Source organism: Bos indicus x Bos taurus, chromosome 6 (assembly GCF_003369695.1).
Source record: "Bos indicus x Bos taurus breed Angus x Brahman F1 hybrid chromosome 6, Bos_hybrid_MaternalHap_v2.0, whole genome shotgun sequence".
Taxonomy (NCBI): domain Eukaryota; kingdom Metazoa; phylum Chordata; class Mammalia; order Artiodactyla; family Bovidae; genus Bos; species Bos indicus x Bos taurus.
In genome coordinates this window covers 104,494,456-104,506,983 of record NC_040081.1, presented here as the reverse complement: position 1 = coordinate 104,506,983, position 12,528 = coordinate 104,494,456, and the positions used below count along the sequence as shown (strand labels likewise).

Here is a 12,528-nt window from a genome sequence, read left to right as displayed (position 1 = left end):
CAGGGATTGAACCCAAGTTGCTTACATCTCTTGCATTGGCAGGTGGGTTCTTTACCACTGAGCCACCTGGGACATGCCAGGGTACACACCAGTATACTAAAGAGGAAGACATAACGCCCCCTAGTGGTTAACAAAAATGTCTCTAGACGTTGCCCAAATTGCCTTGGAAGGCAAGATCATCCACAGTTGAGAATCACCGCTGTAGATGGAAATTATAACAGATAATGTTTTACTTTGTTTTTTTAGTATCTCTGCCCATTACTTCGTTTTTTCTAAAATTAATATAAAGTATTTCAGTCATGTAAAAATTTGAGTGTTTCTTAATGTCCCACACTCTGTGCTGTCAAAAAAGAAAAAAAAAAAAAACTCAGATGAAAAGATGTTCACATTAGTATTTACAGTAAGTAGACTGATTTTATTATGACTTTAAAAGACTTAAGAAAAAGCATATACAAATCCATCCCAAATGTCACTATTCCTTCAGAGGCTTTAAACTATTTATAACCTTTAGATAAGCATCTCGATTTTAAGAAAAAATCTTAAAGAAGCAATCCTAAATATAAAAACTGTTTTACATACATGGTTGATTTTTGCAGAGTCACTTATAAAAACAAAAAGTTATAAACACTCTAAAACCAATAGTAAGGAAAATGAAATTAATTACAGTGCTTGATAGACTAAAACATGAAAATGATATTTACAAAGAGTTTATAACAATGAGGGGAGAAGGTTAAAGCCATATTGTTAAGTGAGGGGAAACGCATACAAAATTGAATATGTTGCATATCACTAGCAAGTATAACAAAACAGCAATAAAAAGAATCCTTTGCTTTCAAACAACTAAAAGAAACACATCAATCAAGTTAGAAAAACGACTGTCAAGATCTTTGTCTTTAATTTTCTATCTACATGAGATGGCAGGTGTTCACTAAACTTATTGTGATAAGCATTTTATAGTGTATGTAAGTCAAATAATTAATGTATACCTTAATACAGTACTGTATGTCAATCACATCTCAATAAAACTGGGGAAAATGTCAATTAAACATTTAAAATGATTGTCAATTTTAAAAATTATTATTAATTAAACATCCTAGGTGATTTTTCTCTCTCTATTCTTCTGAAATATCCACATTTTCTAAAATAGGCCTATATATCTTTATAGTGAGAGGAAGACAGTAAAGATGTATTTTTTTAAAAACTTCAGAACAATTACAATGAAAATGTGCCAAACTTTCAGGTGAGAAATATGTCTTTATATTGATTTATACACAGTTTTCCATCCAGATGATAAAATAACTTTGTTCAAAAAATTAGACATAAAATATTTAAAAATTAAAAATCTTCAAAAGTACAATATAAAATAAGTGGAATTGTAGCTGCATTCACAGTTCTGAGAAGGGTAAAATTTAAGGGTGATTAGACTATCCAGATGGTCAGAAAAAGACTGTATATTGTAACACGATAACAGAAAGCAATTTTAATGAAAAACAAACTGGATATATATTTTTTCAACCTGCAACCACATTCTTTGGAAACAAAGGATCTCATTTTGAAGGAGATCAAATTTGGGTTTGATTAGAATTAACTAACCAAGGGCAGATTTCAGCCACCTCATCGATTTTGATCTAACTCGTTTACACTCATCCAGGGTGACGGGCAATTCCAGCTCATGGGAAAAGCAATTATCACAGACAAAAGGGGCCCTTCTCTCATCTGTAAGGCAATATTTGCCCGACCTTGCCATTCCCAGGTGGCTCCACCTAATTCTCTTGTTAGCGCTCCCCTCCGTCTCTGATGTGGACACAGATTATATCTTACAATAGACCTCGAAAAGGGAGGCAGCTGCGTGCATTCGGTAGAAAATAGAAAAGGGCATGGCCAGGTTGACCACAATTATCCAGGGTTCAAAGCCAAAGACAATTTCCTCCAATCCATTGTCATACTCAGGGCGGCAGCCAAAGGCGGGAGGGATCCAGAGCTGCAAGAGAAGAGGAGACGGTCCCAGAGGCTGCCAGGGGTCCCACACGAACCCTGGTGCTGACCTGGACTCAGGGAAACCGAATCACACACGACAGAGCCAAACAGCCCCCACCCATTGTCTCCCATCTCCATGCAGCCTGCCAGTGCATTGAGCCCCAATTCTGCATGAACACTCTTCAAACTCACCTGCTTCTCTCCATCCTCATAGCCCTCACCTTGGTCTAGTCCCTGGTCCTTGGTCTCCCCACCTGGACTGCTGCAAAGCCTCCCAAGACCCCCCACTCCAGGGGGCACCTTCAATCCATCTCCCTGCGACCCCCACAATGTGTCTGCAGGGATGATCTTTATAAAGCACACATCTGACCTTGTCACTCCTCTGCGGGTCACTCACCAAGGCTCCGTATGCCTTCAGGAGAAAGTCCAAATCTCCTCAATAACTAGACACCTGTCCACGTCTTCACGTCCTTTATCACTCATTTCATTCTGCCCCACCAGACTGTGCACAGCCCCCAAATATGCCTTTTTTTCCCCAGTCTTCAGGGCTTTGCTCCTGCCTCTTCCTCTATCAGGGACTCCTTCTTCTGCTAAGTCCTACCTTCTTCCAAGTCTGGAGACACCTCCCCTTGCAGGAAGCCCTCCTCGATCTAACCTGTCAGGCAGGAACTTCCTCTGTCTCCCCACAGCCCCACCGTGTTTTCCCACAGTGGTGCTCCCTATTTTTCCACACCCATCTGTACATATCACCGTTGGTGCTTGCAGATCCTGGGCCCACAGGTCTGGGCTGATGGTCTTTTTTTCTGGCTTGTCCTTGGCTTAGAAAGACAGCCTAGGCCCTGCCCACATCCTCCTGACCAGGGGGAGAAGCACTGCCTTGGAGCCAGCCGTGGGTTTCTGCCACATACAGACTATGATTTAACCTCTCCAAGCCTTGGTTTCCTCATCTGTAAAATGGGTATACTAACACCTGTATCAGGGGGCTCAGATGAGAATAAGATGGCACCTAAATCTGCAAAACATAGAGCAATAACCTGTTATATTTGTTGCTCATGGAACCTATACCTTGGTTCCCCCTTCTCAGCCTTCCTGTTCCAGCTTCTCCTCCACCTCCCCTTAAATTCTCAGGCTCCTAGACCTGCTTCTCTCTCACACCGACACTTCTGCAACTTCCTCCATCCCCACACTGTGGCAGGCAGCCTCTCAGGTGACCCCCTGCAAAGGTCCCACCTCCTGGGATTCATGTTCCGTGGAGCCCCCTCCAAAGCTGTGAGTTGGACTCATCCAAAAGAATATGACACCAGTCATGGGATGTCACTACTGAGGTTAGGTTACAAAAGGACTCTGGAGTCCATCTTGCTCACCCCCTCCCACAAGAATGGAAGCCAGCTGCCACGTGAGCCACCAGAGGAAACTGGCTGCCATGTGAGCCACAAGAGGAAGCCAGATTCCACGTGAGCCACCCTATGGAGAGGCCACGTAGCCAGGAACTGTGGGCAGGTGAGTCTCAGGCTCGCAGCCAGCAAGGATCTCAAACCCTCAGCCCAACAACTCACCAGGAACTGAGTCCACATATATGAGCCACATAAACTCACAGCTGCATACATGAATTTAGAAACAGACCCCTTTCTCCCAAAAAACCAAGCCAGGAAATGACTGCAGCCCCAGCAGACAGTTTGACTACAGCCTGTGAGGGACCCAGAGTAGAGTCACCCAGCTAAGCCATGCTCAGCTTCCTGACCCAGAACAGCTGTGCAATGATAAACGTCTGTTGTGTTAAGTTGCTGAGTTGGGGGTCATTTCTTACCCAGCAGTGGGTAACTGATACAAGTGACTTTCATTCACATCTCCACACAGAAACCTCTCAGGCTTCTATCTCTAGCCCTGGGTTCTGGGTTCTGGGTCCTTAGAAGTATTCCTCCCACGCTAGCTGGTTCTTCTCGCCTCCTTGGCTGGCTCCTCTTCCTTTGCTGTCTCTCAGTGTTGGCTGGTCCCAGGGCTCATTCATTCCCGGGTCCTCTCTTCCCTATACCCGTGACCCCAGCGATCTCACCCAGTCCAGGTTGTAAACACCAGCTGTGGGCCCACAACTTCCCAATCCAAATCACCAGCCTGGTCCACCCTCGGAATTCCAGGCTCATATATCTCACAGGCTACTCAGCTGTCTACAACATATCTCAAACTCAACATTACAGTCCCATTTCTCCCCATCTCCTCGGCAACACCTTCTTCCCAAGGGCTCAACAAAACTCCAGTGTCATCCTGGTATTCTGATTCGCTCTCATAACCACCTGCCTACCATCTGATCCATCAGTAAATCTTGACGACTCTGCCTCCAAAACAGCACCCTCAATCCACTGCCGGGAGCCAGCGTGAGGAACTCTGCCCGTGGCAAAGGTCATGAGGAAGGAGGCTCGGCATACGCAAAGGCGGGATCGAGCCTCAGGAGTCTCCCTGGAAATTCTCAAGCATCTACCCCCAAAACCAGAGTCTGCCTACTTTCTGCTTTGTGCTCTCACCTACACCTCTGACTTTACGGGGGCTGTCCCCCACTACCTCTCTCTGAAAAAAGAGTTAACTTACAGCTCCAGTTAATAATTCCTGGGTGTGATAGTGTTTCAACCTACAAACTCCTTTGGAAGTCCTCTAGCCTGCCTGAAAAGGTTTTTCCGGCCACATGTGATTGTTCAGAGCCTCCCAACTATGAGAGGCATGAGATGTTCTAAAATGTCTAAATACAGATTCCTTTGAGCAGTTAAAAGATTGATTAGAAATTGTATTGGTGAAGGGTTTTTCACTTGTTGGGCCAATGTTTGCTGCTAAGTCTCCATATCCCTTACCTGCTGTGTCCCTGGCAGTGTACTGATTAATATAATTGGTGTATAGGAATGTAAGTAGTAGCTTTAATGTTTGTAACCTTGGACCCTTGAGTTAATTCTTTTTCTTGTTATAGCCCACCACACCTTTGCCCTGTAGGAATGCAACTTTATCTAGTGCTTCTGGAGGGTGGCGCCTGACTAATCATCTTTAGAGAAAAATAAGTTTTCTGAAGAAAGGGTCTTAAAATGTTAACAGGCCTCCGGGCCAGAAGATGATGTAAATCACCTAAACTTTGGCATATGACGGCAATGCCAAAGAATGCTCAAACTACCACACAATTGCACTCACCTCATACGCTAGTAAAGTAATGCTCAAAATTCTCCAAGCCAGGCTTCAGCAATACGTGAACTGTGAACTTCCAGGTGTTCAAGCTGGTTTTAGAAAAGGCAGAGGAACCAGAGACCAAATTGCCACCATCCGCTGGATCATGGAAAAAGCAAGAGAGTTCCAGAAAAACATCTATTTCTGCTTTATTGACTATGCCAAAGCCTTTGACTGTGTGGATCACAATAAACTGTGGGAAATTCTGAAAGAGATGGGACTACCAGACCACCTGACCTGCCACTTGAGAAACCTGTATGAAGGTCAGGAAGCAACAGTTAGAACTGGACATGGAACAACAGACTGGTTCCAAATAGGAAAAGGAGTTCGTCAAGGCTGTATATTGTCACCCTGCTTATTTAACTTCTATGCAGAGTACATCATGAGAAATGCTGGGCTGGAAGAAGCCCAAGCTGGAATCAAGATTGCCGGGAGAAATATCAATAACCTCAGATATGCAGATGACACCACCCTTATGGCAGAAAGTGAAGAGGAACTCAAAAGCCTCTTGATGAAAGTGAAAGTGGAGAGTGAAAAAGTAGGCTTAAAGGTCAACATTCAGAAAACGAAGATCATGGCATCCGGTCCCACCACTTCATGGGAAATAGATGGGGAAACAGTGGAAACAGTGTCAGACTTTATTTTTCTGGGCTCCAAAATCACTGCAGATGGTGACTGCAGCCATGAAATTAAAAGACGCTTACTCCTTGGAAGGAAAGTTATGACCAACCTAGATAGCATATTCAAAAGCAGAGACATTACTTTGCCAACAAAGGTTCGTCTAGTCAAGGCTATGGTTTTTCCTGTGGTCATGTATGGATGTGAGAGTTGGGCTGTGAAGAAGGCTGAGAGCCGAAGAATTGATGCTTTTGAAGTGTGATGTTGGAGAAGACTCTTGAGAGTCCCTTGGACTGCAAGGAGATCCAACCAGTCCATCCTGAAGGAGATCAGCCCTGGGATTTCTTTGGAAGGAATGATGCTAAAGCTGAAACTCCAGTACTTTGGCCACCTCATGCGAAGAGCTGACTCATTGGAAAAGACTCTGATGCTGGGAGGGATTGGGGGCAGGAGGAGAAGGGGACGACAGAGGATGAGATGGCTGGATGGCATCACCGACTCGACGTGAGTCTCAGTGAACTCCGGGAGTTGGTGATGGACAGGGAGGCCTGGCGTGCTGCGATTCATGGGGTTGCAAAGAGTTGGACACGACTGAGCGACTGATCTGATGTGATCTGATCTGAAGTTTGCAGGAAGAAAGCCTGGCTCACTGCTGACTCTACCCCTTCCCCCATTATCCCCTATGCACAACTTAAGGTATAAAAACTACTTTGGAAAATAAAGTGTGGGCCTTGTTCACTGAAACTTGGTCTCCCCATGTCATTCTTTCTCTCAACCTCTGGCTGAGTTTTCATCTAGAGCGCGGAGGTCCTCTGAGACCACATATTTGCATGGGCCTCTAAGACCCACTCAAGAAGGTGCCTAAGGTGGGGCACCTTCCGTTATTCGAGAGAGCGTCTGCAGCTTCCGTGGTCAGAGCTAACCTGATGTCACAGGTTATATTGATTTTCTGCATAAACCAAGCTACTCGGCCTCTTTTCTCCACTGAATTTCCTCACTGAGCTATCCTTATTTAACCACTCTTTATATATTTAATTAACATTTAAATAAGCTGTTGTTTCCTGATCGCTGAAGCCGTCTCCCCTTCGAAACCCCTGACTCCACCGGGGCTGGACCCCGGCAATCTACCCACCTCTCTCCACTCCACCCGCCAGGCCGCCACCCCCATCTCTCACCTGGACCATCAGTGGCCCCCCGCCCCGCTTATGCTCCCAGCCCACAGTCTGTTCACCACTCCGCACCAGATTATTTATGTAAGATGGTGTCCCTTTCCTGGTTAAACTCCCAAAGGCTTCACAGCATATTTTTTAAAAATAATCTACCCTTAAACAGAATGGCAGAGCCCTCTGTTAGATGATTCTTTACCAGCCCCCAACCCTGCTGCCCAGCTTGCCCCCAGCCACCCACATGGTCACATGCACTTCCTCCTCTTCTGGAAGGAGGCAAGCTCTCCCACCCAGGATTTTGCTTGGCTCTCTCCTCTACCTGGAGTGCCCATGGCTCCTTCTCTGTTCAGCCCTGGGCTCTAATCCCATCTCCTGAGAGAGCCTTTCCCACCAGCCCGGCCTTCTGATCAACCTCAGGCATCCAAGCACCACCGCACACACCCTCCCTTGTAGTTCTCTGCAGGGTATGCGTCACTATGGGCGTTTTTCCTAATTGACTCTTGTTGCTAGTCCTGCCATCTTGTTTGTAAGCCCCATAGGAGGAAGACCAACATGCTGGGGCACGTGGTACCCTTGTGACTCACAGTAGTGCTGGCCCTCAGTAGGCAACCACAGCTCTATTTTCAGGAAGGGAGGAAGAAAAGGAAGGAGGGTGGGAAGGAAAATGAGAAGAAGAGATTATAAGCCTCTTTCCTGAAATCCAGACCTTTCCGTCTGCTGTGACGTTGGCTACAATTCTTGCTACTCATCCCCTTGGGAGGCAGACCTCTGCCCCCTTGCCTTGAGTCCGGATAGATGCTGTCACTGCCGGATCCATAAAATCCGGTAGAAATGGTGCCATGCAACGTCTACACCTGGCCTTAAAAGACTGATCGTCAGTCCAGGTTTCATGCTAGAGACGGGATACTCAGGGCCGGTGCACCGGGATGACCCTGAGGGATGGGATGGGGAGGAAGGTGGGAGTGGGGGTCAGGATGGGGGACACATGTACACCCATGGCTGATTCATGTGACTGTATGGCAAAACCACTACAATATTGTAAAGTAATTAGCCTCCAATTAAAATTAATCAATTAATTTCCAAAAAAAGATAAAAAGACTGGCACTTCCAATCCCCTGGAAGCTTGGCTCTGGGGTACTGAGCCACCATCTAAGAAGCCCACCTCCCCCAAGACCACTGTGCTGGAGAACCCCCATGCAGATGCTGCAACCAGAATCCCAGCTGAATCCAGCCTTTCGGCCTCCCCCACCCAAGGTGCCAGATTGTGGACTTTCCAACCCTACCACCAGCTTCAGTTGATACGGTGAGGAACAGAAAAGTCCTGCCAAGCCCTGCCAGCTTTCCTAGCCCACAGAGTCATCAGATATAATAAAATGGTTGTTGCTTTTGTCATGCATTTGGGGTCACTGATTACACAGCAACAGAAAGCCAAAAAAAAAAAAAAATCTGCCTGTTGGTGATATCCAGAGAGACCTTACCATTGAATTTGTTCAGTACTAAACTCGCCCTCCCCGTGAGCCCCCGCCAAAGCCTCCTCCCCATCCAGAGACCCTTAACCTCCATAAATAGCATCACCATGAACCCAGGAACTCAAGTCAGATGAACCTGAGGGTCCTCACACCAAGTGAGATAAATTCTATACAATTCTCCCCACCCCCACTGGCACTGCCCTGGTTCAAGTTCCCATCATTTCCTCTCTGGGCAGCTGTGGGGGCTTCTGTACCAGCTTCCCTGATCTTTGATCTTATCTCTCTCCATCCTTCCTGCACATTGCTACAAGGACATCATTCCAAAACACAAAGGTCTGAGAAGGTCCTCTACCACCCTCAGCATGAAGACCGGACTCAGGCAGGCTTATGAAGCTCTGCTTAAGCCAGATCCATCTAACCACACACTCCATCCTCTTTCCTGCTCTGTTTCACATGGATGGAATTCATGCTAAGCTGCTGCTGCTGCTGCTGCTAAGTCACTTCAGTCATGTCCGACTCTGTGTGACCCCATAAATGGTAGCCCACCAGGCTCCCCCGCCCCTGGGATTCTCCAGGCAAGAACACTGGAGTGGGTTGCCATTTCCTTCTCCAATGCATGAAAGTGAAAAGTGAAAGTAAAGTCGCTCAGTCATGTCTGACTCTTAGTGACCCCATGGACTGCAGCCTACCAGGCTCTTCCATCCATGGGATTTTCCAGGCAAGAGTACTGAAGTGGGGTGCCATGCTAAACTGCTAGTGCTCCCCAAATAGGCCATGGTATCCTATGTCTCTGTGCCTTTGCAGATCATGTGCCCTCTGCCCCAAGGCTTTTCCTTGCCTTGACTACAGTTGGCAGCCTTCCAACCATTCATAGAGGCTGAGACAGGCAGTACTGAGTGGCCGTCAGTACATCTTCATCTTCCTTTTCACCTTCCATCATAGGGGCTAGAAAGCAAAGCATCCACTTCCCCATCCTCCCTGGTAGTTAGGGGTGTTCACATCAATCACAGACATTGCCTGGCACCAGTCCTTCCCTCTGTCTTCCTGTCTTGAACACAGGCATGATGACTGGTGCTACTGCAGCCATCCTATGACCATGTGGCAACAAGCACTACACCAGCAACAGTCAGGCAGAAAGGTGAACAGAGCCTGGATCCTTGATGATAGGGTTCAGCTGCCAGGTCAACCCTGAGCAGCCAACTTCCAGAATTCTTAAGACTGAAAATACTACTCATCAAGCTTCCTACTACTTACAGCCAAAAGCACTCCTCATTGAGACTACGTCTCACCTTAAGCACCCCTTGCTCATTCAAGTCCCTGCCTGAATCCACACTCCCCTTCTCCCTTGCACATAGTCCTGTCCCAGCCTTTGCCGTCTTCACTACATTGTATTTTTTTCCTTGTCTCCTTCTCCCACAAATACTATGACCTTTGTGAGGAAAGAGATTGAGTTTTCTCACTTTTAATTAATTCTTAGTTCCCACCCCAGCCCCTGGCACACAGATACTCAGTACATGGATTTATATTGACAGAATATAAGCCTATGTTCCGGCCTAATATTTTAACCTTACACTTAAATTATTTTGATTATAAGCTGCCTTCACTCCTCATTCAAAAACAGCAGGGAAAATAGATTTATCAATTTTTTTTAAATAAAGAAATAATGATGCAGATTACCGAAATATTGCAGAGGAACAAAAAAGCTGCAATATTCCTCAAGACTCTTCTCTGGGCATTGTCCTGAAGGAAACAGGAGTGGCAGGCTGAGCCCTGGGCCCTTTCCCAGCTCTTATCCTCTTTCTCTCTGCCACCGACTTCTCTCAGACATGTATTTCCATTGGCCGCAGGCGGCATCTCAAGGGCCTGGGGAGCCATGTCCCCGGCCATAGGTCCGTTCTTGAGGCAGGAAGAAGGGAGAGACATGGCATTGCCATTGTAGACTGTGACCACCCGCAGGGTTCTAATGTCATCGGAGAGCTTCCCTGGCTCTCGGTGAATGGACTCAATGATGAAGAGGTTCTGGATGTATTTCTCGACAACAGCCAGGATGGAGTAGGGCAGGTTGTACCAGGTGTATGGAGGGCGGGACTCAGCGCAAAGTATGGCCAGGATGGAACCCCAGGAGATGAACCAGGAGCCAGAGGCAGTGCCCACCAGCAGGTCCGCATCCAGTTTGCGGGCCGGGTTTTTGGACTCGTCTAGTGACTGCTCATCTAGCCTATAAATCCGGATCCCAACCAGCCCTGCTGCCCCCATAAGCATCAGCAAGATGCTGGCATACAGGTAGAACATGATGAGTGCCGCCTCGCTCTTGGTTTTGGAACGGCCGATCTGGATCAGATACACCACCACGACCCCGATGGTGGTGGCCAGCACGGTCAGGCCCAGGACCGAGCCCAGCAGGACCCCGTGCGACCTGAACTGCATCTTCTGATGCTGGTGACTGTCGACCTTGCGCCCGATGTTTTTCCACAGGACGTAGAGCATCGTGGAGGCCAGGATCTGATACTCTATGTTGAAAGGATAGAGGTAGTACATCCCGTGGGAGATGGCCAGGCAGAGGGTCGGGGGTGTGCAGTTACACGGAGGCGTGTGGTCATCTAAAACTAGGGGAGGCAGATCACAGGGGAGGGTGATTAGCATGTTCATGTGATGACATGGAAAACCACAAAGAAATATTGTTACTATGGATGCATGCTTGGGTTTGCCCATTGAATGAAAAGCTTTGTGTCATGGCTTATTGTCATGCTGAATATCCTGTCTAACTTGACAGCCGTGAATGTCCCCCAGAGAGTACTGATTACGTGAATTAGATCTTCTCCAGACATCAGAATGTTGTCCAACCATTGGAAATGATATTGTAGAAATCTATTTACCAACATACAAAGATGTTCAGAAGATACTGGTGAACAAAAGCAGCTTGCCAAAGAGGCTAGAGCATGAATCTCTTTTTATAAGTTACAGATATAAAGGTGACATAGACAGGGAGATAGACAGACATAGAAGAAGTCTGGAAGGCCACAGACTAAAATGTTAACAATGGTTATCGCTGGGTGGAAAAACAGCAGGTGATTTTTCTTTGGTTTGCTTTTCTATTTTCTTTCTTTCAGTAAAAGAAACATCTCAAAGTATCTTTTTTGCAGTTTTATTGAGATATAATCGACATATTTGTGTAAGTTTTCCTTTAGGTTTTGCTTCACTGTATTTTCCAAGCTTTCTATATGAATATGATTGACATGTATTATTTTAAAATTACTTTTTTAAAAACAACCTTGTGAGGGAAAATGCCTCTTATTAGGAAAGATTTTCCTCTTGAGAATATCTGAAGCCAGCAAGTGTGGCAAGAGACAAGTCCCATCTTCTGGAAGAAACTTGTTGATTGTATAAAGGACCATTTCATAACAAGGAGGGGAAATGCTGTAAGTAAATAATTAAATATGCAGCAAAAGCCTTAAAGTTGGTGTAAAGACTATGGCCTATAATTCCAATCTATTGCAGGGGACAAGTCAAAAATATAATCAAAGCATTAGGTAAAATTTTGTTGTGTGTTTCTGAGAAAGAAACAGAAGCACTCAATGTGGCACAATTTAGAAAGCATTAGATGGATTTTATGGCACCCCACTCCAGTACTCTTGCCTGGAAAGTCCCATGGACGGAGGAGCCTGGAAGGCTGCAGTCCATGGGGTCTCTGAGGGTCTGACATGACTGAGCGACTTCACTTTCACTTTTCATTTTCATGCATTGGAAAAGGAAATGGCAACCCACCCACTCCAGTGTTCTTGCCTGGAGAATCCCAGGGATGGGGGAGCCTGGTGAGCTGTCGTCTATGAGGTCGCACAGAGTCGGACATGACTGAAGTGACTTAGCAGCAGCAGCAGCAGATGGATTTTATAATGGGTTAATTAGATGAATTTACAGAATTAGATGAATGCTATAATACATCTTTATAATGGAATAGTAGTGGTGGTTTAGTCGCTAAGTCGTTTCCAACTCTTGCAATGCCATGGACTGTAGCCTGTCAGGCTCCTCTGCCCAAAGGATTCTCCAGGCAAGAATACTGGAGTGGGTTGCCATTTCCTTCTCCAGGGGATCTTCCC

The 12,528-nt window shown here is 46.2% G+C and overlaps 1 protein-coding gene across 2 annotated transcripts in view; it reads right to left on the bottom strand.

Annotated features, from left to right (window-relative positions):
* Window positions 1–402: 402 nt before the first annotated feature.
* OTOP1 (otopetrin 1) overlaps window positions 403–12,528 on the bottom strand; it is a 48,045-nt gene continuing 35,919 nt past the window's right edge. For both annotated transcript variants that reach the window (XM_027545033.1, XM_027545032.1), the window contains exons 5-6: window positions 10,109–11,037; window positions 403–1,981 (exon numbers count right to left, since the gene is read on the bottom strand). In XM_027545033.1, the coding sequence (XP_027400834.1) occupies window positions 1,811–1,981; window positions 10,109–11,037 (1,100 nt within the window). In that variant the 3' untranslated portion in view covers window positions 403–1,810. The remainder of the gene's footprint in view (window positions 1,982–10,108; window positions 11,038–12,528) is intronic.